The sequence below is a fragment of the Mustelus asterias genome, chromosome 10 (genome assembly GCF_964213995.1).
Source record: "Mustelus asterias chromosome 10, sMusAst1.hap1.1, whole genome shotgun sequence".
Taxonomy (NCBI): Eukaryota; Metazoa; Chordata; class Chondrichthyes; order Carcharhiniformes; family Triakidae; genus Mustelus; species Mustelus asterias.
In genome coordinates this window covers 72,991,560-73,018,806 of record NC_135810.1, presented here as the reverse complement: position 1 = coordinate 73,018,806, position 27,247 = coordinate 72,991,560, and the positions used below count along the sequence as shown (strand labels likewise).

General features: G+C 43.3%; 1 protein-coding gene across 1 annotated transcript in view; it reads left to right on the top strand.

The window, feature by feature from the left end:
• Positions 1 to 11,638, top strand: part of aff3 (AF4/FMR2 family, member 3) — a 147,150-nt gene extending 135,512 nt beyond the window's left edge. Inside the window, exons 13-16 of the mRNA XM_078221940.1 lie at positions 843 to 974; positions 3,703 to 3,752; positions 7,664 to 7,887; positions 11,517 to 11,638. Of these exons, the coding sequence (XP_078078066.1) occupies positions 843 to 974; positions 3,703 to 3,752; positions 7,664 to 7,887; positions 11,517 to 11,638 (528 nt within the window). The remainder of the gene's footprint in view (positions 1 to 842; positions 975 to 3,702; positions 3,753 to 7,663; positions 7,888 to 11,516) is intronic.
• Positions 11,639 to 27,247: the final 15,609 nt, after the last annotated feature.

Here is a 27,247-nt window from a genome sequence, read left to right as displayed (position 1 = left end):
TCTAACAGAGGCTGAACGATTTTCCTAGCTTCAGCTAAGGAGAAGGAATTTCCAGTGTAATCCTCACAGTGAATGTCAATTCTGGGATTAGAAATTACCCGGCTGGGAAATGTAAAAGGAAGTTGGTCATTGGAAGCAGAGAATAGCTTTGGACTAGTTCCAGGAGAATAAAGTGTCCACTTAATGAATGTTTGGTCATTGTAAAAGTTAAATGGCAGAACCTTTCTACAGTTGAGAGTATAAATTGCCTACAAATATTGCATTCGTCAATGTTGCTTTTAGATTTTTAATGCAGTAAAAGTCTTAAAACTTGAAATCTTGTCATGTGATCTTTTCAGTTGATCACTGAAATTTAAATGTCTTTTTTAAAGTACCGCTCTCTTCAGAGGTTGTAACATAGTCCTGAGTTGGTCTAGAATGAATATGTATGAACAAATCCAAAATAATCAAAACTTCATAGGGACATCTATAAACCATCCCTTGAGAGATTATTACTGTATCCGATATAGTTGACCCTACAATTTCATAAAAAAGGAATTAAATCTTTTGGTAAAACATTCCTAAATTGGTAGAAAACATTATACACTGCACGATTGAAAAACAGTTTCCTGAAAATGACATTTAAACTGTAAATGCTATTTGGAGTATCAGTAATCATAATTTTCTTCTCAAATACAGTAAAGCCATTTTCCACAAATGTAGGTTTAGCTCAGGAACGTTGCCACAGACATACTCAATAGAAAATTGTGGGTTGTCTACAACAGAGGCAATGTTCTTTCATTTAGACAATAAAAGAAGACTCTCTGATCCAATTAATTGTACCTTTTTGCCCTTTGACCTAGTGTAACAGGAAAGAAGTACTAAACAGTAGTATTGCACATGCTACTGTGCATCAGAAGGACCTGTGTCAGTACTGTCCTCAACCACTTAAGTTCAAACACACCAGTCATTGCTGCAGTTTTAGAAAAAAAGAGGTATTGTTCCTTTTTAATATTTTGACTGTTTAGCAAAACCAATTTTCATAACAAATGTAATTTTAAGCAGATATTTTGCAGAACTTTGTGCCATTGGATCAGTGTGTTTTTGGTCTCTCCCTATTTGTAAACAAATTATAGGTGTCTAATGTCAGAATGAAGTCATTGTACAAGTGAATGGAATAAGGACGGTTAATAGGTGTGGAATATCATGGGCACAATTTCATACATATCTGATACCGGGATTATAAAACTAAATGTAAGAATGTGGTTTCAAGGAATATGAAAAAATAAGGTTAATTTATTAGTGGTCACAAGTAGGCTTACATTAATACTGCAATGAAGTTATTGTGAAAATCCCTTAGTCGCCACACTCCAGCGCCTGTTCGGATACACTGCAGGAGAATTTAGCGTGGCCAATGCACCTAACCAGCACGTCTTTTGGACTGTGGAAGGAAACCCACGCAGAAACAGGGAGAATGTGCAGACTCCGCACAGACAGTGACCCAAGCTGGGAATCGAACCCAGGTCCCTGGCGCTGTGAGGCAGCAGTGCTAACCACTGTGCCCTCATGCTGCCTACTCTCTGTTGTCCCTTTTCACAATGAATGATCATAATGGTGTATGTTAAAACCATTGGAAAACCTGGGTATGCGCTGAAACTTCCATTTATTTATTTTTCTGCATTACCTTTCTTCAACTCACTAATGAACCTCCAAAGAAAGATGTTACAATTTTTCTTTGGAAAATGTCAAATCAGTTAGTTTAGAATTAACTGTGAAACTAGAATTAATTCAACAAACTGTAGCGTATCAGTTTTGCATGGACTTTACAATGATTTTTATTTTGCTAGTTGATCAAGCCATAGAGGCATTATGGCATGCAAATATGCCATTCGACCTTTGAAGTCCATGTCATTTTGTTGATGAGAGAGAACTGCTTAAGATGAAGGAATCTTTTGGAAACTAAGCACCAGCTACCACTGGGGCTTTCATTTCTAGTGCTTCACTCACTTCCAGCCTAATCATCTTAACAATGTTTCACTGAAGGTGATTTTAAGCAGAGTGACAGTAAATTGCTGAAAGCCTCTGCTCAGACATCAAAAATCATAAACTCAAAGTTTAAACAAAGCCAGAACCAATTAAAATAAAATGAAATAGAATTTTCAAGAAAAATTAGCACATGATGCACATAACTTTTGAAATTTGAATTGTGGTTCAATTTTTGTCATTATTACAATATTTCAGGATCTTTGACTATTTAAGCGAAGTGGATATTTCAGGTAATTTGTATAAGGGTGTTAGTATTAAATTAGATTCAGGGATAAGTCAACAAGCTGGAATTACAAACTAATTCCAGTCATATAAATGGCACCTTGCACATATCACTTAATTTACACAAAGTACAATTGGAATGCAAGATTCTCTGTAACAAACTATCTTCCTCCCCCCCTTCCTCCCCCCCTCCCCCATAAATTATTTTAGTCCATAAATTATTTTAAATGGATCTTGGTTGTTTGAAATAAAGAGGAATGATGAGTATGTGTTGGTGGGGTACCCAAGGTGACGGGTACTGCCCAAACTTCAGACAATACAAGACTCACAAAGACAGTGTCTCCGTTTAAAGATGTAACTTTATTTTACCAGCAGCTGCTAGGAGACCATCAAAGGGCCAGGGCAATTCTGAGAGAGACCTCTCTGATGAAATCTGACGTTTACAATTGAAAATAGATTAATTATAGGTTTTCTTAACAATAACACCCGCCTTTCATTAGCTTAAAATCAGTCATCTACAATATACACAAATCAACAATAATACCTGTCATAAATCTTAGCCAATTGCACCTTATCCTCTGGCATAATGGCATTTTATTAGTCCGTAAAATCTGGAAGCTAACTCCTGTCTTGGCTGACCCCATTTCCTGTGCTGCCTAGTAATCTCAGATGCTAACCCAAAGTTCAAATGAATGTAATCATGGATTCCCTGAAAGATCACTGCCAAACCAGATTAACACATGACTCCACGTTTGGGCATACATCCATCTTAACTAGGTAGTGAATAAACCCTGTTCATGAAATGTGATTGTGTCCTAAATGATCTCTCTGTTCAAAACTTTACTGATAAATCTTGCATATTCCCAATGTTTCAACATTCTCTTGAAATATGACTTCATCCTAATGCTTTTTACCATGATGCTTTGCAGCAAATTGTTGTTAGTTGAAATGGACAATATATCTTAAAAAATACATTAATACATTCAAAATATCAGCATATGTGTTTTAACACCATAATCACTTGCATCTCATATGTGTAAACTGCTTTCTTGTTAGCTCATAAGCTTGTTTTAAAAGTCATTTAACTTAATGCTGGTAGTTCTGTCAGTGCTTTAATGTCTAATGGTTTAAAAATCTTATAACCTATTGAGGTTCTCCCTTTCAGTGTAGGAACAAGCAAGAGGGTGGGATTTGTTTGGATGATGTGATCAAAAACACCAGTGCAGACTTGATGAGTTAAACAGCCTATTTCTGTGCTATAACATTCTGTGAGGGAAACCATTCAGCCCATCTAGATGCTCCTCTTGTGACTGACTATGTCTAATATCCTATTGTTCTTGATAAGTTGTATTGCCATTCTGAATATATTTGATTTTATAAAACACAAAGGATTTCTATTCATACATGCAAAAACAGCATATTTATGTCTAAAATATACCTATTTTAATGTTGCAGGATTCTGGTGAAACAGCTAAAACTTCAAATCTGTGGGGTGCCAGTGGCAAGTAAGTGTGTGTTTCTTTCGTTTGACCTAAAATCGTACTTTGCACAAGTAACTCTGAAACAGTGGGCGGGATTTTCCAGCCGTGCTTGCTTCAAGACCGGAAAATCCCGTCCGAGGTCAACGGACCTTTGCATGGTCCTGTCCCGCCCGCTACAATTCCCGTGGCGGGTGGGATGGGAAAATTCAGTCCAATGACCAGAAAGATCAACTTTAGAGGTGACATAAAGCAAGTGATATATATCCCAATTGAAAAGAAAAGTCAAATTGTGTGCATAATGGTTAGGTTAATCGTGCTTATTTTATGCCCAACCACTCTACCCCAATTTGAATATTCTGCTCAATGCAACAGCCAGCATTTCTTCAGACAATACCTTTAAAAGTGGCTCTTTACTGCCTTATCTGCACTATTTCAAGTTAAATGGCCTCCTTGCAATGTGTTCAATATCCTCAAGTCAAAAAGAATCAAAGAATGAATTTGAAACCTTTGTAAAACACCAGTTAGGCATCAGTTGGAGTATTATGTTCCATTTTGGATGTGGCATTTTGGGAAGGATGCCAAGACTTTGCAGAGGGTGAAAAAGGGTGGCACAGTGGCTAGCACTGCTGCCTCACAGTGCCAGAAACCCGGGTTCGATTCCCGATTCTGTGTGGAGTTTGCACATTCTCCCTGTGTCTGCATGGGTTTCCTCCGGCTGCTCCAGTTTCCTCCCACAGTCCAAAGATGTGCGGGTTAGATGGATTGGCCATGCTAAATTGCTCCTTAGTGTCTGGGGGACTAGCTAGGGTAAATGCATGAGGTTATGGGGAAAGGGATTGGGTGGGATTGTGGTTGGTGCAGACTTGATAGGCCGAATGTCCTCCTTCTGCACTGTAGGATTCTATGATTCTTTGAAAAGAGATTTACAAGAAGGTATCATTTATGTGGAGAAATTGAAGTAGCTGTGACGGTTCTCCTTAGACCAGAGAAGATGAAGAGAAAATTTAATAGAGGTCAGTTAACAGAGGATAAGGTGTTGTCAAAAAAAGCTAGAGATGTGGAAATAATCTTTTTAAACACAGTCAGTTTTTGTGACCTGGAATGTTACTACCTAAAAGGTTCCTAAAAATCTGGGAAAGAGATTGAAGGGTGACATTCAAAGGAAATGTAATAAATATTTGAAAGGAAAAAATTGCAGGACTATGGGGATAGAGTCTGAGAGTAGGATTAATTGGATAGCTCTTCCAAGAAGTCAGAATTGTCATGATGGCTGAATTGTCTCGTGTGTGATATTGTTCAATGATTCTCTGATACTGCTACAGTACAATATCATAGCTAAACTAGTTGGGAGGATAGGAATCTCTTTCTGTATTTCTTCATGCTAAGTGAAGTGGATAAAGAAAACCAAATCACAAGGATACATTTCCATGTCCAAAATACCTTAAAGGAAATCTCAAAAGGACCTTTACTTATTGACCACATTACTCCTACCTGGGTAGAACAAAGTAAGAGTTAGAGATGTTGGCAGGCTAAGTGAAAAGTATTTTAGCCTGATCATAAATGAGGCAAAGACTAACATTGTGGCTGAGATTTTACCGGCTCACCTTGTCTTGTCCCTTCCATTGATGTAAAATCATGCGAGAGCCAAGAAATCAGGATCATGCCCAATTTTTCAACTCTCATGATCTTACAAGAGCCGGACTTGTAGCGAAGTTAGCCTCTTGCCGGAAATGGGCAAAAGGCTGAATAATTCATTGAAATTTATTTAAATGCTTATTTGCATCTGTTTAGTGAGCCCGGCGCTCAATCACCAGTGGAACCAGAGGCCATTGAGGCCCGCAAGGGAGGCCAAGAGCAAGGGGGTGCTCATTGGGCAGTGCCAGCCTGGCACCTTGGCACTGCCAGCCTGGCACCTCGGCAGGGCATCAAGGGTATGGTCAGTCTGGGTCATGGGGGGACGTAGGGGCTAGATATCATGCGTTGTGGGGTTCACGATGGGCCGCAGGCTCCCGCGATTGTGGGGCAGGGTGGGGGGGAGGGGGGGAGTTTGTTGAGGTTGCCTGCAGCAGTAGCGGTCTGATAGCTCTCTCTCCCTCTGTCTGTCAGATCCCTGCTGTTAGAATTGTGCATTTGCAGCATCAGAAGTCTGTACATACGCGGTAACTCCCTCTACAGGCTGGCTGGTGAAATAATCCCAACCCACTGCCTGCAGCAGCTAGAAACTGTCTACACCATTTTTTCAATGACTAAGTACGTAAGATTGGTCATGAAAACTCACCCAAAAAACAGATCAGGAACTCTCCCATTTTCACACTAGCTGGACACTTAGAATCATTCTCGTTAAATTCTGCCCTATGGCTCTAAATGGCAATGGAAAAGTTAAGATTGGAAGCCCTGAGATTTTAAAGTTTATTTATTAGTGTCACAAGTAGGCTTACATTAACACTGCAATGAAGATACTGTGAAAATCCCCTAGTTGCCAAACTCAGGCGCCTGTTCGGGTACACTGAGGGAGAATTTAGCATGGCCAATGCACCTAACCAGCACGTCTTTGGACTGTGGGAGAAAACTGGAGCACCCGGAGGAAACCCACGCAGAAACAGGGAGAACGTGCAGCTCCACACAGACAGCAACCCAAGCCGGAATTCGAACCCGGGTCCCTGGCACTGTGAAGCAACAGTGCTAACCACTGTGATAGAGGCAGTGGACAATTTCACGTAACTTGACTTGGTGATAACCCAAGAATGAAATCCACGTTAGATTAGCTATGGCAAGAGGTGTGGCCAGTGACTGAAATAGCATCTAGAAGTCCAAAGACATCAGTATGAAGCTGAAAAACATCTGGTATAGTCATTATATGTTATTATCAACATTATCAATGTCATACTCTGTGGGTGCAAGAGTTGGACTCTGAAGAGGATGGGAGGAGGATCATAGTTTTTGAAATGTGTGTGTGCTCAGAATCAATTGGATGGAGAAAAAAAGCAAATGAATGGGTTAGATCTAGAGTAGAAATTCAGGAATGAAAAGTGTTGCTAAGTAAGGTTGGAGAGAGAAAGATAAACAATTGTGGACATTGGAAACAAAAATCTGACAGCCTTCTCCTGTCACTAATTGAAGGGGAAACTGAGGATAAAAACAGAAAATGAAGAAGAAAAATTGGATAGGTAGATTGCATTGAGACATGGACAGAGGAAGGCTTGAAGAAAACCAGAAAAGATACAAAGCAGTGCTAATGTCTCCACTAAGACTATGGTGAAAACAAATAATTGAATGATCTAGGAGCAGTCGCACATATTCCTGGTTTGAAAGGGTTGTCCAATGATGAGAGATTGATAGAATGGGTCTTTACTCCTGGAGTTCAGAAGAATAAGAAGTGATCTAATTGAAACATAAAAAATTCTGAGAGGACTTGACAAGGTAGATACTGAGAGACTATTTCCCCTAGCTGGAGATTCTAGAACTCAGAAGCATATTTCAGGGTAAGGGGTCAGCCATTTTGGTTTGAGCTGAAGTAAATTTCTTTACTCAGATGGTCATGGAAGTTTGAAATTCTCCACTTCAGAAAGCTGTGGATGCTCAGTTATTGAGCATATGCAAGGATGAGACTGATATTTTTAGGGATTTTGAGGGAATGCAGGATATGGAGATCAGGAACAAAAGTAAAGTTAAGTTGAGTTTGAGGATCAGTCATGATCTTATTAAATGCTAGAATATGCTTGAGGGTCCAAGTAGCCTACTTTTACTCTGATTTTTTAAGTAATGCTCTTTTTTATCAATCTAAAATCTCAGAAAAAAAATCAAAGCTAACATAGCCCCCAAAAGCTTGACAAATCAAAAAATAATTTGTTAAATTAAATTCTTCCATTTTATGAAGAAAAGCTGCCAATGTTCTTTCTGTATTGTTTTAGTTATATTTATACTTGCCTTCCCAGGTGCATAAGAACATCTTCACCAATGTTGTCTCCGCCCTCCCTTGTTAGTTCAGCTGGATCACATGGGAGCAGTTCCAGTAACATTAGATCATCTCCTTCTTCAACCATTAACATTCCACAACGCATTCATCAGTTGGCTGCCAACCATGTCTACATCACCAACAGCATTCTCTACAGTTACGACTACTGGGAAATGGCTGATAAACTGACCAAGGAGAACAAAGGTATACATTTTGGCTCAATTGGGAGATAATGTACAGGAAATTTCTGCTTCCCTCTCCCAGGTCTAATAATGAGATAACATTCACAAATGCACAAGGTGAGGTTCGGAAACAGAATAATGTAAACATTGAACCTGAAAACATAAGAATGTTGAAGTACATATGACTGATCCTCCTCCAGTGTTCCATAGATATGTATTTTGGGAGTAGTTTTAAAAGAGCACTTCAAGCAAGTTGCTTGTCCAGTTTAAATTTGTAGGATTTACTAGTAATTCAGAGAAGTTTGCTAAGCTACTAAGCTGTAACTCGCACTTTTTCATCTTACAAATCGCACCCTGACAATGTCTAACCCTTGTTACCACACTCAAAGAGCGGGATTTTCTAGCTGCGCTCACCCCAAGACCGGAAAATCCCGCCCGAGGTCAATGGACCTTAGCATGGTCCGTGTCCCGCCTGTTACAATTCCCGGGACGGGAAAATTCCGCCCAAACTGATTTTTATCAGCATTTTATCATTCAAGAGTTTTTCAATCATTTTTATGTTTAATTGATAGAACCATAGAACGGTTGCAGCACAGAGGTGGCCATTTGGCCTATCTTGTTTTTGCTGACTCTCTGAAAGAGCAAGTCTCCGAGAGCCACTTGCCTGCAAATTTTTCCGTTTCAAATAATGATCCAATAAATTTTTGGAAGACTCAATTGACCTCACACTCGAGTTGTGCATTCCAGATCCAAGCCACTCACTGCATGAAAAAGCCCTTTTTACAGCACTATCTGTCGTACTTGTGCAAGTCTTCTCCCAATAACATATGAAAAGCTATTTAAATGTCCCAAGGCTTTTCACTGTGTTAGTGAATGATTGTTTGTGATTGAGTAAGGTGGCAAGGTGGCTAAGGTGCCATCTGGGTAGGGTAGCAGGGTGGGTAGGTTGGCAGGTGGGTATGGTGGCAGGGTAGGTAGTGTGCCAGGTGTTAGGGTTTTGAAATGCAGTCATTACTACATGTCCCAGGGTGACACGGTGGCACAGTGGTTAGCAATGCTGCCTCATAACGCCAGGGACCCGGGTTCAATTCCCAGCTTGGGTCACTGTCTGTGTGGAGTCTACACATTCTCCCCGTGTCTGCGTGGTTTCCTCCGGGTGCTCTGGTTTCCTCCCACAGTCCAAAAGACTGTGGGAGGAAAGGTCAGGTGCATCGGCCATGCTAAATTCTCCCTCGGTGTACCCAAACAAGCACCAGAGTGTGGTGACTAGGAGAGTTTCACAGTAACTTCAATGCAGTGTTAATGTAAGCCTCCTTGTGACACTAATAAATAAGCTTAAATTTGAACCATCTGGCTTGCCGTAGCCATGTGACTTCTGCCATGAGGGATTCCCTGCAGGCAACCATCTTACATTCAGTTTAATAAACACACTACACTAGAAAAATTGTAGTCTTTGAGCACATAACATAGGGTGGGTTCTTTTGGCTGCCCCACGACCAGAAAAACCCGCCTGCAGTCAACGAACCTTTGCATGGTCTGTGTCCCGCCCGCTACGATTCCCGTGGCAGGCGCGACGGGAAAATTCCACCCATAGTGTCAGGAGTAGAGCTAAGATTGAACTTTGAAAAGCTGGAAGAGAAACCACAGCTACTGAAAGAGGAACACTGAAATGCCCCAACCTGCTAAAAGCTGTTGAAAAAAAGGTATGGACAAGAAAAGCTAACACAAGCTGGAAGCTGCAAATAAAACACTGTGAGATGGCTGTAAATTTTCCATTCCAAACTCCTGTTGAAATGAAAGGTGAAATGGAGTCCAATTGTTCAGCATGTGATTGCAGCAATAAAACTCGCAGAATCATGTTAATTTGGTCAAATAAAAAATAATCTCATTAAAGATAAAATTGATGTAGACATAAGTGATCTGACAGTGAGCATTTGTATGTTCTCCCCATGTCTGCGTGGGTTTCCTCCGGGTGCTCTGGTTTCTTCCCAAGATTGGTGCAAATTAGGTGCCCCTTAGTGTCCCAAGATGTGTGGTTTGGGGAATTAGGGGGGTAAATGCATGGGGTTACGGGGAAAGGATGCAGGATGGGCCTGGTGAGATGATCCGTCAGAGGATCAGTGCACACTCGATGGGCCGAAAGGCCTCTTTCTGCACTGTAGGGATTCTATGATTCTATGGGAGCAAGTCTACTGAGAGAAGATAAACTAACTCCCAAGAAAGCACTAGACAGTGCAAAAACACAGAGATTATAAAATGTCAGCTGGAGCACATGCAAGGCAGAACAGACCAGGAGATAGATTATCACTCTCCACTAATCCCCAACAATGGAAATGGAACAACAGCAACAGTTATCATGGCAACAACAAGTGCTATGGGAACGACACTCCCTGAAGAAGGAACGTCATTCAGCCAAGGACAACGTGCACAATTTACCAACTATATATGTAATGCATGTGCAGCAAGTGACTAGAATAATGAACAGTTTGTTTATGTATGAGAACAGTTGTGGAATAATGGGTGACTTGGGTAACTCAGTCACACATGATAGTGCATGCAAATTTGTCTTTTGTTCTTTAGGGAAAGGGGGATGTTTGTGTCTTTTGTTCATTATGAAAAGGGGGATGCTTGGATTTTGAAATGCAATCATTACTGGTTATCCTATCTGGCTCTGCTAAGAGGTGCTCCCTGCAGGCAGCCATCTTGTATTCAGATCAATGAAGACACAACACTAAAAAGACTGTAGTATTTGAGTTTGTAACAGCTGGCAGTAGGGTGCCAGCTGGGTAGGGTAGTGAGATTGAATCAGGTCATACTGGGGGGGCATTGGAGGATCGCGGGGGAATGGGGAGGGGTGGAGTCTCTTGAAAGTAAGTTCTGATGACAGCTATACAGTAGTTAGATCCTGTGGGAATTCTGGAACATAACTGAACAATTCAAACATTCGTGTCATCGTGGAACTCCAACAAGTGGCCACATTGCAGTAGAATTCTATAGAAACAATATTCAGAGATGACTCTGGTTACTCAGATATGAAGAATTCTGAAGGTGTCCACCCCAATGAAAATGGCAGGGAGTCAGAGGATCAGTGGGAATTGGATGGTTGGGGGGGGCAGTCAGGTCGAGTTTTGGATCCTTGGAGGGCCGCGGGGGTGATAGGTTCAGGGGGGAATTCTGGAGGTCGGGGGCGGTTTGAGGGTTGGGAGGTGTCAGTGTGAGTGATTAGAGGGTCAGTTGTATAGACTACCCAGGAATTAGAACTTGTTTTAATCCTTCTAACCTTTCCTGGATAACTATTCTGGTAAGTAATTCAGAAGCTTCCAAAGTCTCCTACTCTAATTCAGAGTTGGCGACATTTTCAGAGGGTCCAGGGAGCAGAGGGAATGCTCATCAAAAGTCCAAACTTCCCAGGGAATTCATTCATAGACAATACGTCCAGACTTCCGAGACGTTCTGTAGCACATCTTGGCAGGGGGGGGTGGTGGTGGTGGGGGGGGGGGGGGGGGGGGTGATCAGGAGGAACCCCTGGAGTATGATATGGAGATTGGAACTTCTGGACCAACTTATCTTTGCACTTTTGACATGGTGTGATTTTTTTTTCATCAATACTCCATTGCATTACAAAGTAACTTCAGTTTCTTCTCTTTTCAGAGTTCTTTCATGATCTTGATGCACAGATGGAACCTATAACACTACATAGTAGTATGACACATCTTGTTCAATACACTCAACAAGGACTGCAGTGGATACGAATCAGTAATCACATGTTGTAGAGGTTTCACCAATTATCAGCTGATGGGTACTTTACAGAAAGGGTCCTGAGTACATTGAAGGAAACCTTTGCATTGAAAATTCAAACCTAAAATTTGGTTCTTCCTTGATGTTAAAGAACATTAGGCTTCAGTCTATGAATTTGCTAAAAGATTGAAGAAAGACCAGTGCAATTTTTCAGCACTCTTTCCTCTTGTTTCCCCCTTTCAGCACTTCATTCCTTTCACACCAGTAATCCATCTACAGTTGCTGAATATTACAAGCTTGGGTAACAACAAATCTGTTCACATTGACTGTTCATAAGTCTTCACTGCCAACTACACATTTGTAAACTTCAAAATTTCTTTTGCTTCTTTTTGTAGGTTTCTATGTAAAGTAATTTCTAAATAATAGACAAATCCCATTCTTCATATTTTATAAGCAAAAGGCAAAAAGCATAAGTGCAATTTATGGTAAAAACCAATGAAAGATTATCTGTAATCAAAAGACCATCATAGTTAAGACTGAAGATGATATCAATACCGACAAAGAGGAAATTTCTATTTAGAAAAAAGCTGTCAAAGAAAAATTGATCAGAGGGTGTGTAGAAGTTATAAATGTTTGCCGTTCATTTCAAGGTGATTAAAAGGGTTTCCTAAGGCCCAGATATTAATTGGTTGGTTTTTGACTTAAAATTCAGCCTCACTTCATGCTATTAAACTTTTTATAAGCAGCATTGTGTTATTTCAAAAACTAAACAAAAGTTATTATTCTTCACATTAGTTGAAAAATTATGCACGTTGTTTTCAGAACTATGTTTGTCTCCCTCAAATTTCATAATAATTGAACATTCCCTATAGTCAAATTGGTATTATGGAAACATTGTAAATGACCCATCTTTCAATTTTTAACACAGTTGCACAGAGCAGCACGATAGCACTGCCTGGGACCTGGGTACGATTCCCAGCTTGGTTCACTGTCCGTGCAGAATCTGCACATTCTCCCCGTGTCTGTGTGGGTTTCCTCCCACAGTCTGAAAGAAGTGTTGGTTAGGTGCACTGGCCATGCTAAATTCTCCCTCAGTGTACCCGAACAAGTGTCGGAGTGTGGGGATTTTCATGGTAACTTCATTGCAGTGTTAATGTAAGCCTACTTGTGACACTAATAAATAAACTTTAAACTTGACCTGAACCTGAAATTTCTGTGAAGGTCCTTCTGATCTTCTGCCATAATTTCAGGAGAAAGCTTAATGAAAGCCAGGCTTTCTAGAAATCTTCTGAAAACGTTAGACAGTTAATCGAGCAATCCTCGTGAAAGATGTTTCCATAGAGTCCAGTAACATTCTGTCCAATAAATGGTATTTCTACAACACGAAACAACAACAGCAAAAAAAGGTAAAATGTTAGTTTAATACAAAAGAGGGAAAATTATTACATCAGCGAGAAAGGACACTTCAAAGAGAAAAGAAATAGTCTCTGCATCATCTTGTATCCTAAACAATTTTAAATTTTTTCCTTTTTCCAATTTTAAAATAAGTTTGATGTCAATTTTAGGAATAACAGTATATGATAGGATTGGGTGGGCACTTGCTCACTGACCACCTTTCTGCATGATACTGGTGAAAGGTGTCATCAGACAATAAATAATAGCACTAGTAGAGGCCTCAGATAAAGTGAATCAATGTTTGTGACAGGTTTTCAAGGGCATAAAAATATCAGTGACAACTATCTATCATTTAAAACACAATTTAAGTCATTCAATTTTGATTTAAAGATTATTCCTCCTCCATTTTATAATGCTAAGCCTTAATATTTTATCAGCTATTACCAATATAGACTTTAGGGGATTAAATAAATTAGCAATCTATAATCACAAGGCTGTAACAATTGTAACAACTGAGAACCACACCTCCTCTGTCATATTCAACTCGTCAGATCTTTGACTTTTGCAATAAAAAAGCTGGTCAGATCATTTCATTTTTATCCAAAATATCATTATTAATCCATGCTAGTATTATTTTGTTACAACAGAGTGCATCTCATTTTATTTCTTTGTTAATAATCTTCACCTATTCCTCTTTATGTTTGTGAAATATTAATGAAATGTTAGAATGGTTAATAGTTTAAGTGCATTATTTTCTTACAAAGCACGTCTTTGTTTAATTATAATATTGTACAATGTAAAAGATTGTCTAATGCTAATGTATTTAACAGTTCACTTTTCAATCTAGAATGAGATATCTAACATTCTCACCACTGCTGTCAATGATTTTATATTTTGGACAAAATGTGCTGATATCTGAAGCCAATTAAATTACTATAATTAACAGTGAAATTGTATAATTGTAATTACAGTTCAGCCAGGCATGTACATGTAAATGAAGCCTCGGGAGTCATCCATACTCTTTTTTGGAGTAATTTGTATTGAACTGAATTCATTATTGTTTTACAGTACTATTAACTGTAAAAAAAAAAGATTATTGTATATAATATGGTCTTGTTGATCAAAAAATGGATAGTTCTGTATTTTAAAAATGCAATTTCATTTCAAGTCTAAACTCTTGCAGATTCTTGCTCCTCAATTTGTCCATTTCAATGCTCCTGGAAAAATCATTGCAAAGTTAATCTAGCTCAATTGTAATTGGACAAGCCTTAAAAACTTTTAACAATAGCACTTTTATATGAAAAAGTAAATACTAATTGGAGACATCAAAAGCACTACTGTTTCCTGTCTTTTGTCAGAACAAATTTTCAATAATGAAGAAGTATTGCAACAAAGTGTCAGCAGATTAATCAGACTTGAGAGGGCTTAGCTAGGTCAAGAGGATTACAACCCTCTGACAGTGGGCATCTCAAAACAAATCAGTAACACATTTCACCTTTCACAGACTCTTATCCCAACTAAAGCATACTTCCTACCAGTTTTACAGCAACAGAAGCATTGCACTAGCAATTCTAAATCAAGGGAACATTTTCATCTTCTTACTAGCCCAAGCATGAATTAACCTGAGCCTGAGCTTCTTCCAGTTTATTACCTGGTTGGTTTCGGAACAGGCAGAAAATGAAAGTGGTGGTTGAGGTTTACTGTTGACTCACTTCCCACTTTACACTGATCAGCATTTCCCTCCATCATGAGGACAAGATTGTATGCATTCCTGGAGCTTTCAGCACATGACCTCCTTTCTACAACTGCACCTGCCCTCCCCACTATCCTCCCCCCGCAACCTCCACTCACCAAACTCCTGCAATTGGTTGCTGAAAAAAATCCATCTTCCTAATGCACTGTGACCAAACGGGCCATCTAAAATGGCGATGTGTAAAGCACTCTGGGACAATTGGGCAAGAACTAAAACGACAGGCTGCAGCCTAAAAGACAGAGACAAACAGGCTGCAACCCAGACGGGTGAATACACAGGATATGGGCCATCTCCAGGACAATAGAGACTTTCTGGTCAAACTGGGTTGTTTACCAGACATAGGGGCGCCGTAAGCCCTTATTTGGGAGGGAGGTGTGAACCCTACGTGCCCCCAGCACCTGCAGACATGGCCATTGGGGACACACCCAGAGATTGATGTGGCAGCACCTGATTGGACTTTATCGATCAAGTCCTTATTGATTGATTGGCAATGGCCAAAAGGAGCGCGAAACCCAACGGGGTATAAAGGGTGCTGCACAACCAGGAATCTCTCTCTCTGTCTGACCCCACGAACGAGCTACAACACCGGTGACCATCGCCAGCGACGACCAGCATGAGGAGAGCCACCACACCCGAGAAGGAAGGAAGACCAGAGCCAGAGTACCAGACCAGACCAAAGGACCAGACTACGCAGTGGACGGCCGAAACCAGCACACAGATAAAGGCCAATGTCTGCTTGGGTACTTGCCAGTCACACAAAGTTAAGTCAAGGTCTTGTATTGGACTTGAACTCTCGTATTTTTCTGTAAGATTAAGTTATTGTTAGTTGGGTGGATGATTATTGATTGTGTGTCTTAAATAAATATTGATTGAACTAACCAGACATCTATTCGCAGTTATTTGTCCACCGTATAAGGGTTAAAACAGACTGTGCGGCAGGCACAACAATTGGCGACTCCGGTGGGACATCGACAAGAAGTAACTTTGTTGCTCCGATATCGAATCCCGCAGAATCTATATTGAATGATTATTTAAAACTCAGAGCCAACAGGTGGAAACTCCTTATTGGACAAACAACTGCTTTCTGGAAATTGTTTATTGTGCATGCGTTGTTACTAACAAGGAGGATAGGGTAAACTCCGTAGGTTTACATTAGAATCCGGAAGGATTAAGACCAGAACATAGCCCAAAGCCGTACCTGCAGTCCAAGCAACTCCCTACCCCTTGTCGTTGAATATAGAATGACAGGAAACAGCACAGAGATAGAGAAGTGTCCCATATGGGAAGCAAAAATCAGGGAATTTATTAAGAAGAAAGGGTGGCCCCTATGGGCAGAATCTTGTGCCAATACTGAGACGGGACCAGGATCCCTAGGGCAGAAGTATTGGGATGACCTAAGGAAAGTTCAGGGAAAACGGGCAGACAAAAGTGAGAAAGAAATTGCCATTGTGAGCTGCTTAGGACAGCTGCTAGGAACAGAAAAAGAATTAAACACAGTTCGTAAAGAACTGGAAGAATCAAAGTGGGCACAGGAGGAAAAGGAGGAGGAGATTAAGAAACTAAGGGAACAGCAGCAGGAGAGGATAGAGCAGATAAGAGCAGAAAAGGACAGAGAGGTAGATGAATTGAGGAGAACCAATCAGGCAAATTTGTTACATCTGAGCAATTTTCAAACCCAAGGCGCCCAGCGCGCTGTCTTGGCTAAAGGTGAAGCCAAGCAAACAGTAGCACGATTGGAAGCCAAGTGCACTGATCTGTAGGAGGCAATAAAAGCGCTACATCAAGCCAGTAAAGAACAGAGAAAGGCAACCACTGACCACTCCAAATGCCAGCGAGAAATTTCACGGCTGGAATCCCTATTATCAGTTCAGAACGGATTTATGTGAACCTTCGGGATAGTAGAGGAAGAGGAGATAGAGAATGCGGATTGGGGAGAGTTAAAGGAGAATGCTAGACTTTATGTTACACAAACCGAGGATTGGGGTCCACCACCATCTTTCCCAGGGGAAGTCATACCCACTGCACCTCCAGATTCACCTCCAGTACCGATGCACCCAGTGACGACTGAACGTCGGGTAGGAGAGTCTCAGGGCCCAGCTGTTACATATACAACCCCGTTTACGGTGGCACAATTGGCCGAAATCGCAAATAAAATCACAACCTTTGAGCCATCGGTTAATCCACACAGTTTCTTTGAGGATGTTAGGCAGCAGAAGATAATGCATGGGCTAGATGAAAGGGAAGAGGTGAAGCTGATAGTCATGTGCTTCAGCACGTCTGTACGGTCTGCCCTGCCAGCCCCTCAAAATGTTGGGGAAGGAACCTTAAACGAAATTAAGGAAGCGATATTGACCGCGGTAGGATTTAATAAAGGGGATCCTGTAAATGGGTTAAACAAATGTAGGCAGAGGAAAGGGGAACATCCGACTGCCTTTGCCGGTCATTTATGGATCCACTTCACGGGAGTATATGGGGAATTAGATCGGGCTAGATTGAATGAAGCCGATTCATCCAAATGGGCTAGGACATTAGTCTCACACACCACAGAGGAAGGCAAGAAAGCCTGCGCTAATTTTGACCCCACAGAGACCACACACAATGAAGCATGGGTTCTCCGACGCTTAGCTCGAGTCTGGGAACAGGAAGTTCAGGGAGCCCCAATGTCACGGTCAGAAAGGGAGGCGAGAATGCTTCCGATGAGGGCTAGCCAGGGTCCAGCATGGAGAAGCGAGGGTAGAGGGGATCACCAATACCAGAGAAATACAGCTCCACCTTACACAGTAGTCCCAGGGAGAGATAGAGGAACATGTTTTAATTGCGGGCAGCCAGGACACTTCGCCCGAGATTTTAGGAGACCGCCACCACCACATACATGGTCCCCAAGACTACCAGGACCACCGGCTCCACAGTTAGGGCAGCTCCTAGGTGCGAGAGAGAACACTGCCCACCACCGATGGAAGGTCCTAGTCACCCAATGCATACTGTAAGCACGAGCCCATCACTGTATCCAACTGTCCCCGCCTATGGAACTCTAAATTGACGGTGCCCGGCCTCCCCAACCTGGATCTGTAGCACCAGGTGGAATAGCGTAGGGAGACCCATAGTTAACGGCCACCTTGTAGAATTCCTTTGGGATACCGGAGGCTCCCGAACTACCCTAAATGCATCAAAATTAAAAACAGACACCCCTTGGCCAACTACGGGCACAATTACGCTCAGTGGATTCACAGAACACATGCAGGAGGGACGCATTACAAGACAAGCCCTGTACAAGTCCGTCTAGATAACATGGTGTGTGACCATCTGGTAGTGTTAGTTGACCTTCCCCCAAGCGCTGAACACATCCTGGGGTCCGATTATATGAATGAATGGAATCTTTCATTCGATCCAGCTAATCGATGCATTTGGCAGATGGCTACGATTAGCAGAGCGCCATCAATCATTCCAGTCGGGACATATGCTAATAGGATTAGCACAATAGGGGAATTCTGGTTTGATCCCTGAATGATGAGCAGTGATCCAGCCATCAGGGAGGTGTTTCAAAGAAACAATGGGGTGTTTGCGCGGCATAAACATGATTGTGGTCAGATACCTGGGGAGGTGTTAATTGAAGGGCCGGATCCGAAACCACAGAGACAATACGGTTTCCCCAGACAGGCAGAGGGGGAGCTGGCCAAAGTAACTGATAGTCTATTACAGCAGGAGGTGTTGAGACGAGTGGCATCCACAAATAATGCGCTGATATGGCCTGTGAAGAAGGCAGATGGATCATGGAGGTTAACGGTCGACTACCGGGAATTAAATAAGGTTACCCCACTCACGGCCCCCACAGTAGCCACAAGCCCCATCACGATGATGAGACAGGGAGCCCAGGCAAAGTTTTTCACGGTACTAGATATTAGTAATAGCTTCTGGTCCATCCCTTTAAATTGGTCTTGCCAGTACAAGTTTGCCTTTACCTTCCAAGGACAGCAATACACTTGGACTTGCCTGCCAACCACAGGGTTTCCATAATTCCCCGTCCATCTTTCACAGGCGACTAGCCACTGGACTAGGAAATTTTTCCCGACCCGAGTGCTTGGTCCAATATGTAGATGATTTATTGTTACAGACTAACACCAAAGAGGAACATATAACATTGCTGGATGAATTACTCGCACTGCTCCACTCATTAGGCTGCAAAGTCAACCCGAAAAAGACCCAAATTTTGCAACCCAAGGTTACATACCTGGTTACAGTGATTACCCATGGGAAGAGGGAGATTGAACAGAAAAGGATAGACTCCATCGTGCACCTTCCACTGCCCCGAGATGTGAGTGCCCTCCGATCTTTCCTAGGTCTAGTAGGGTACTGTCGGAACCATATAGACGGCTTCACCACCAAGGCAGTCCCACTTTCCGAATTGCTAAAGAAAAACGCAACCTGGAAGTGGACTGCGCAGCACACAGCTGCAGTAACCGATTTAAAGCGCGCCCTCGCCACAGCGCCAGCCTTACTAGTCCCTGGCCCAGATCTACCATACGCCTTAGAAGTTGCAGCTACCGACCACACACTTTCAGCAGTATTATTACAAGAAAGACATGGTAGATAGACCAGGCCTAGTAGCCTACACCTCACGAGTATTAGACCCAGTCGAACAAGGCTTCTCCGGGTGTGAACGACACCTACTTGCGGTATTTTGGGCCGTGCAGCATTTCGCCGATATCACCGGACTTGAACCCAATAACCGTCCTCACTGAACACACCCCAACCCAGCTTCTGCTGGTTGGCCGCCTTAAAGATGGCTCAGTAAGCCAGGTTCGCGCTGCTCGTTGGACACTACTACTACAGGGTAGGGACATCACTGTAAAGCGAACTAAAGTGCCCACGTTCCTGGCAGATAATTTAAATTATGGGGGAGATCCGCATGAGTGTCAGGTTATAGCCACCAAGAACCCCACAGGTCCGTTTATCCCAAAACAACAGGAGAGACGATCGGGGACAAAACAAACAGCCACCCAACGGACAGACTCAGCCATGAGAATCAATGTAGACGATTCATCCACCATAGAGAATGGGACCAGAATCACAGGATGTGGCATTTATGTGGAAAATCAACAGGGACAGCCACTAATAGAACTCGCCCTCAAACTACCCAGCCATTTGAGTGCTCAAGCTGCCGAACTAGCAGCAGTCGCATAAGTAGTGAGCCACCCAGACCTATTTCCAACCCCCGCCAACATACACTCCGATAGTATGTACGTGTGCAACAGCCTGACTGAGTTCCTACCATTATGGGAAGCCAGAGGCTTCGTATCTGCGGACGGAAAGCCCCTACCATCAGCCCCCTTATTAAAATACGTTCTGCAGGCCACCGAAGGGCCCACATATGGGATCATTAAGGTTAGAAGCCACCATAGGACCTCCCCACCTGATAACTGTAAGGATGATGCACCAGCCAAAGCCAGTGCTCGTACGGGACAGTTTTGGCAGCCACCTGTAGGAGAGCGAGTAAACGCTGTGACCATTTGCCAACTAACATAGCCGACCTGGTCCAGGCGCAGTGCACTGACAGTTCCCTAAAACAAATTTTAGACGGAGTCTACCCAGCCCCATATGAGAAATGGAAAGACAAAATACAGATTCAGGATGGTTTGATATTAAAGGCAGGCACATATGTAGTCCCTACCCAGGACAGAAATCAGCTCATCTACCAGTACCATGACGGACATGGCCATCAGGGCATAGAGACAACAATCGAGTGATTAAAAGAATTATGTTGGTGGCCCGAACTGCACGATGACGTTGCCCATTATATCGACAATTGTTTAATTTGTGCCCAGAACAACCCCGATATGCCAGGAAAGCGGAGCTAAGACACACACGCCCACTGCCGCCATGTAGGAATGAATTTAAATACATCCTGGTTATAATAGACACTTTCACCAAATGGGTCGAGGCATTCCCCACTAGACCCAACACAGCTAAGGCCACCGCAAAGATATTAGCCCAGCAGGTGTTTACACGATGGGGTCTTCCCCGCAGCATAGAGTCCGACCAAGGGACACATTTCACCGGGCGGGTGATACAGAACGTTAGGGCTATGTTTGGCATCAAGCAGAAATTCCATATCGCCTACCATCCACAATCCAGTAGAATCGTAGAGCGCATGAACCGTACGCTAAAAGGGATCATTAGACAGTGCAGCAAAACAACACAACATGGGATACAGTACTTCCCTTTGCCTTCATGATGGTATGTAACACCGTTTCCAGTTCTACTGGATTCACCCCCCACACATTAATGACTGGCCGACCTATGAGGAGAGCTGAATATTTATTGGGATTTGATTTAACTGAGCCTGCTATCACAGCGCTCACCCACGAGAAAGCCACCCAGCAGATAACCGAAAACATTAAAGCAGCCCAGTTAGCCGCGGTTGTCCGAATAGGAGTTAAAAAGAAACAGAGCAAGGCATATTTCGATAAAAGGGTACACCCAGTAGAATATACAGTTGGCCAGCAGGTGATGATTTCCCTCTACAACACCAATTCTTTCTTGTCCCCGAGATATGCAGGTCCGCACACCATCACCGACAAAATAAGCCCCTCAGTGTATAAAGTCTTAATCGCCAACGGGAAACTGGTTGGTTCCACGCCAATCAACTGAAAGCTTACGGGCCTCAGAATAATCACTTCCACCATCTCTCATTAGAGATAGGGGAGGATGACACTAGGCGACCGGAATGGCCTCACCTAGGAAATGTATTTACCCGGACACCTTCTCATCCACTTTCAGGTTCAGACCAGACCCTTACCCCTACCACACTACAGCCCAGAGCCTCGTCCACACCTGAAGTACCCCTAGGGAACTGACCGACCCAGACATAACAGGAGACTTGCGCACCCTAGAGGACTGACGCGACTCGCCAGATATCGGCCCTCTCACCATTATGGATTCTCCCATAAACATAATCCTTAACAGCCCCAGACCCAACAGTGAGGCCCTGACTAAACGACACCAGGTTATTTTGATGGGGACACCCGGTGCTGCATCCCCCACATGGATAAGGGACCAGACACATAGATTAATTAGACTGGGACATGAGGATAAAGGACCCCTGAACCTTGATTCAAACGCAGACTCCACAGTGCAGTCCAACAAACAGACATGGGTATGGAAACCAGGTGAGGAGATAATGATGGAGTCCCATGAGACAAATGATTCAGAAGATGAGTCTCTGTTGGGCAATTGGTTAACAAAAATGCTGAATGAAGGAATCTAAGGTGCTCCAGATGATGACATTCAGCCTACAAGTACAGACCAATGCAAGGTACAAGAATCTCTGATGGAAGCACCAGTCTACAAGTGGTTCCATACTGCTAGTAAGACTAACTAGGCTACTCATATAACCCGATGCCAACTCTTTCGCCAACTTTCTCCAGTTAGGACCACATTGAGCAAATTATACATATCTTTGGGCAGCTATGCTACATTTTAAAATCTTTGAGGCAGATATGCTAAATTTTCACATCCTCAAGGCAGCTATGCTAAATTTTAACGTCATTGAGGCAGCTGTGCTAAATTTGAAAATCTTCAAGGCGACTGAGCTACATTCTCAACAGGAAATGAAATAAACAAAACTCTTACAGTGCAAAAGCCTGGTACAATATGCAGCTGCTCTGCGTTCCAAGTGACACTGAGAATTTTATTTCCAGTGTTCTAATGATAGAAGGGCCATCTCTTTACCCCTAATGTTAAAGGGACACATTTTCAACTCTTAGAGGCACTTGTGCTAAATTTTACATGCGGCCCGCTTTCAAACTCCAACACACTTATAGAACAGACACTTCTTCAGGTCATTACAGACCAACTCCAGTGCTGTTCGAATCCCTATAGTTAATGGTGACTGCTGCTAGACTAAAACCGATCGCCTTGATTTTGCTGGCCAGTTAAATAAGCTCTTTCTGACAACCCCATGACTCATCTATTCATCGATCTGAACAAATAATTGCTCCATAGTGCTCCACAATTAAGATAAAAAATTACGACATGCAAGTGACACTTGAGATACCCGGGTCCTCCTGACCACACCACTCTCAAATAAGTGTTCAAAAAAAAAGGGGGGGGAGAGCATGGACACTTTAAATATATGAATATACATCAAATATTAGATACGGTAACAGCAGAAATTACATTGATTTTCTCAGGACAGTGACGGACGACAACAGAGATGCAACCGACGATCTACCTCATTGGACTCATCATCGGATAAGCACACAGGACATTCCAAGCAAGATGAACTTGTGGTATCCCGGTTATTTATGGTTTGCCCCACCTGACGTGGGGGAATGTGAGGGAGGTGTGTTATGGGTGCACCCCGAGAAGAGTATAATGTTTGGGTGTAACAACCAGCGGCTGGTATACAAAAAACCAAGTGGCAGTTCAACTGAATGTTATCTGAGTGTCACCATAGAAGGGGATTGGTGGGGATTTTCAAATCATGGGTGCCCCGAAATTGGATGTCTGGCCAACAGCCCAGAAAAAGGATTAGAGCTCGGGCAGCGGTGCCCCGGGACATTCACAGAGGGGAACTTTGCATTGTATGAAATAAGAACTGGGCCGAAGCCAACCCCAGACCCATCCCACTTGATTTGTCCTGAAGCCACCCCCGTACCACAGAATGGAAAACCCTGTATGACAGCATCCACCACGAATTGGTACCTGTGGTGGTGGGTATAGCTGCGACCCAACTGCCAGAGTGGTGCTCTCCCCATCTTAAGAGATTATACCTCCACTTAACTCGCAGACTGTTAGGACGGAAGGTAGGAATGGATGAAAGACAGGAAAGATCCAGGAGGGAGTTAGTCAATGACATGGCCACAGCATACGGGGCAGGGGTAGCGACCATCAACGCCCTTGATTTAGCTGACCTGGACAATAAACTTAGAGTTCTGACCCAACAGGTTAAACAGACACTAAGTTCCATCAATGAGGACAATCAGCAAGATGCTGAAGGGGAAATGACTGGGAACACAGCCAGCAGCCACATGGTAGCTGTGTTAGAAAGACACGCCAAGACAATCAATCAAATTATCAAGGAAAAGTTAGAGGATGATGACCGACAACAGAACCGGACTTTATGTAGTGCATATGGACAGTGGATGATAGAACAGCTAAGGGAAAACCTAGAGCAAGTACGCAGTGGACAGGTTCCATCTTGGATTAGTGACGAACAGATGGAACACTTATTTACGGGTAAGAAACACCCCGAGTTATCTGGCTGCCAGATGCGACAGTTGACCAAAGTCTGATTCAATGACGACTGCAAAGGGACTCCAGGGGAAGCCCTGGGAATGATCTTAGGGCTTCCCATAATCACTGACAACCGGGTCGGACTGAGGGTCTTTGAAGTGGAAAATATGGGGGCTATCCATGAGGATATCTGGATAGGGCACGATGGCACATTACCGTACGCAGTGGGGAAAGAAGGGAGACTCATAGGCACTACTCTGGACAGATGTCAGCAAACTGACGAAATAATCGCATGTCCGTATCCAGTTTACTTGAATGAGCCTGCACTGTGTGGCTTCGGAACAAACACTAGCCGAAATTGCTCAGTAGAAGCTCGTAGCCTGGATACAGACATAACTCAGGTAGCTTACAAGGGAGCAGGGAGATACTGTCTCACCACCTCCTTGAAACAATGTCAGTATGGCGCGACACATTGTAACATTACTAACACTACATTCTGCATCAAACCAGACATACCAGCCAGGGTGGGTCTCATTCAACTAATAGACATTCATAAGAGGGAGAGGGTAGATTTGAACGCCACTGACGAGCTCCGACAGACTCTAGGAGAGTACCATGAGAAATATGACACAAGCCTAAAACTCCTGCCAGAGGAATTGAACCTGATTCGGGCAAAATTGGCTACAGCCCACAGAACCTTCACCAAAGTAGTACAGCAGACCCAAGAGGTGAAAAGGAGGATTAAAGAAATTAAAGTCACCTCTTGGTGGGATGACGTTTGGAACTGGGGCTCATACATCCAAATCCAACCATTTGTTCGCATAATGTCACACCTGGCGGTAGTACTGATTTTGTTCACCCTGGTATACCTAATCATCCTCACAGTCCAATTCAGCCGATGGAAAAAGAGGATCACCCAGAGGCAGAACGTAGGGTCCGCCCTTGAACCATGATCCCCTCTAATTCAGTAGAGCAATGTTTACAGGAAGCCTGCCATTTTGCAATTTGTACTAATGAGCCATTGGAAATTCTACTACCAAATGTGCCTCAGATCTGCGAATACTTTATTCTAATGTTTGTTTGAATGTTGGTTTGTAATTAGCTTATTGTAATAATGGTGTTTGAAATATCGGATTGCCTGTATTTGTGGGTAACTAGTTTATTGTAATAATGGAGTTTAGAATATGTGGTCGTTTGTATTTGTAGAGGGCTATTGTCTGTAGCTTCTGGAATATGTTGTAGGAATGTATTATTACTGTGCATGCCAATGCCTGGGCCTTGCTTGACTGTTGAGCGACTGGGGAATTCCTGACAGATACTGGTCCTGAGTTTGTGATCCATCACACTTCACGTTCAGGATCAAAGGGGGACTGTGGCCAAACGGGCCATCTAAAATGGCGATGTGTAAAGCACTCTGGGACAATTGGGCAAGAACTAAAACGCTAGGCTGCAGCCTAAAAGACAGAGATAAACAGGCTGCAACCCAGACGAGTGAATACACAGGATATGGGTCATCTCCAGGACAAGAGAGACTTTCTGGTCAAACTGGGTTGTTTACCAGACATAGGGGCGCTGTAACCCCTTATATAGGAGGGAGGTGTGAACCCTACGTGCCCCCAGCACCTGCAGACATGGCCATTGGGGACACATGATGTGGAGATGCCGGCGTTGGACTGGGGTGAACACAGTAAGAAGTTTAACAACACCAGGTTAAACCAACAGGTTGATCAACCTGTTGGACTTTAACCTGGTGTTGTTTAACTTCTTATTGGGGACACACCCAGAGATTGATGTGGCAGCACCCGATTGGACTTTATTGATCAGGGTGATCAAGTCCTTATCGATTGATTGGCAATGGCCAAAAGGAGCGCGAAACCAACGGGGTATAAAGGGTGCTGCACAACCAGGAATCTCTCTCTCTGTCTGACCCCACGAACGAGCTACAACACCGGTGACCATCGCCAGCGACAACCAGCATGAGGAGAGCCACCACACCCGAGAAGGCCGAAGACCAGAACCAGAGTACCAGACCAAAGGACCAGACTACGCAGAGGACGACCGAGACCAACGCACAGATAAAGGCCAATGTCTGCTTGGGTACTTGCCAGTCACGCAAAGTTAAGTCAAGGTCTTGTATTGGACTTGAACTCTAGTATTTTTCTGTAAGATAACTTATTGTTGGTTGGGTGGGTGATTATTGATTGTGTGTCTTAAATAAATATTGATTGAACTAACCAGACGTCTACCCGCAGTTATTTGTCCACCGTATAAGGGTTAGAACAGACTGTGCGGCAGGCACAACAGCACCACCTTCCCACACCAGTCGGAAAGCAAAAGGACTTTTCATTGCCCATTTGGATTATTTTCTCCCATCTCCAATACTTCTATAACGATATGGAAACGCTCAGTTTTTTTTTAAGCCTCCATGTTTATCTTTCCACGGTTGCTTGCAGCAAATTGGAGATTATAGAAACCCTACAGTACAGAAAGAGGCCGTTCGGCCCATCGAGTCTGCACCGACCACAATCCCACCCTGGCCCGAACCTCATATCCCTACATATTTACCCACTAATCCTTCTAACCTACGCATCTCAGGACACTAAGGGCAATTTTAGCATGGCCAATCAACCTAACCAGCACATCTTTGGACTGTGGGAGGAAACCGGAGTACCCGGAGGAAACCCACGCAGACACGAGGAGAATGTGCAAACTCCACACAGACAGTGACCCAAGCTGGGAATCGAACCCAGGTCCCTGGAGCTGTGAAGCAGCAATGCTAACCACTGTGCTACCGTGCCGCCCTATGAGATTATGGGCAGAATTTTCCCAAAATATTTCAAAGGGCGTGATCAACCAGCCGTTCACGCCATGCTCCCACTGCTGTAAGGCCGGAGAATTTGGTGCCCAACCAAATCTCTGTTCACTGCAGAGGGATGGGAAAATCCTGCTGGCATGAATGGCCGAAGCATTCCAGCCTAAGTGTCACAACGGCAAGAGAAATACGGTGAACCGCGCCAGTCTCTCAGGCACGCTCCACATCGCAATCTTTCAATGAATGCAATGAAAGAGCCGCCATGTGAATCATGCCGTCATGGAGGCTCCAGGCACATGACATGCCCAAAGTGGCCACTGTGACACACCATTAAGTAGGGGGATCTGCATTTAAACACTAACGATGTACTCACAGGCAGTTACTCCAGGAAGATGGCGCTGCACAGAGCAGCCCCACACACAGGTGCTGCACTGTCTTCCCGCTGAACCG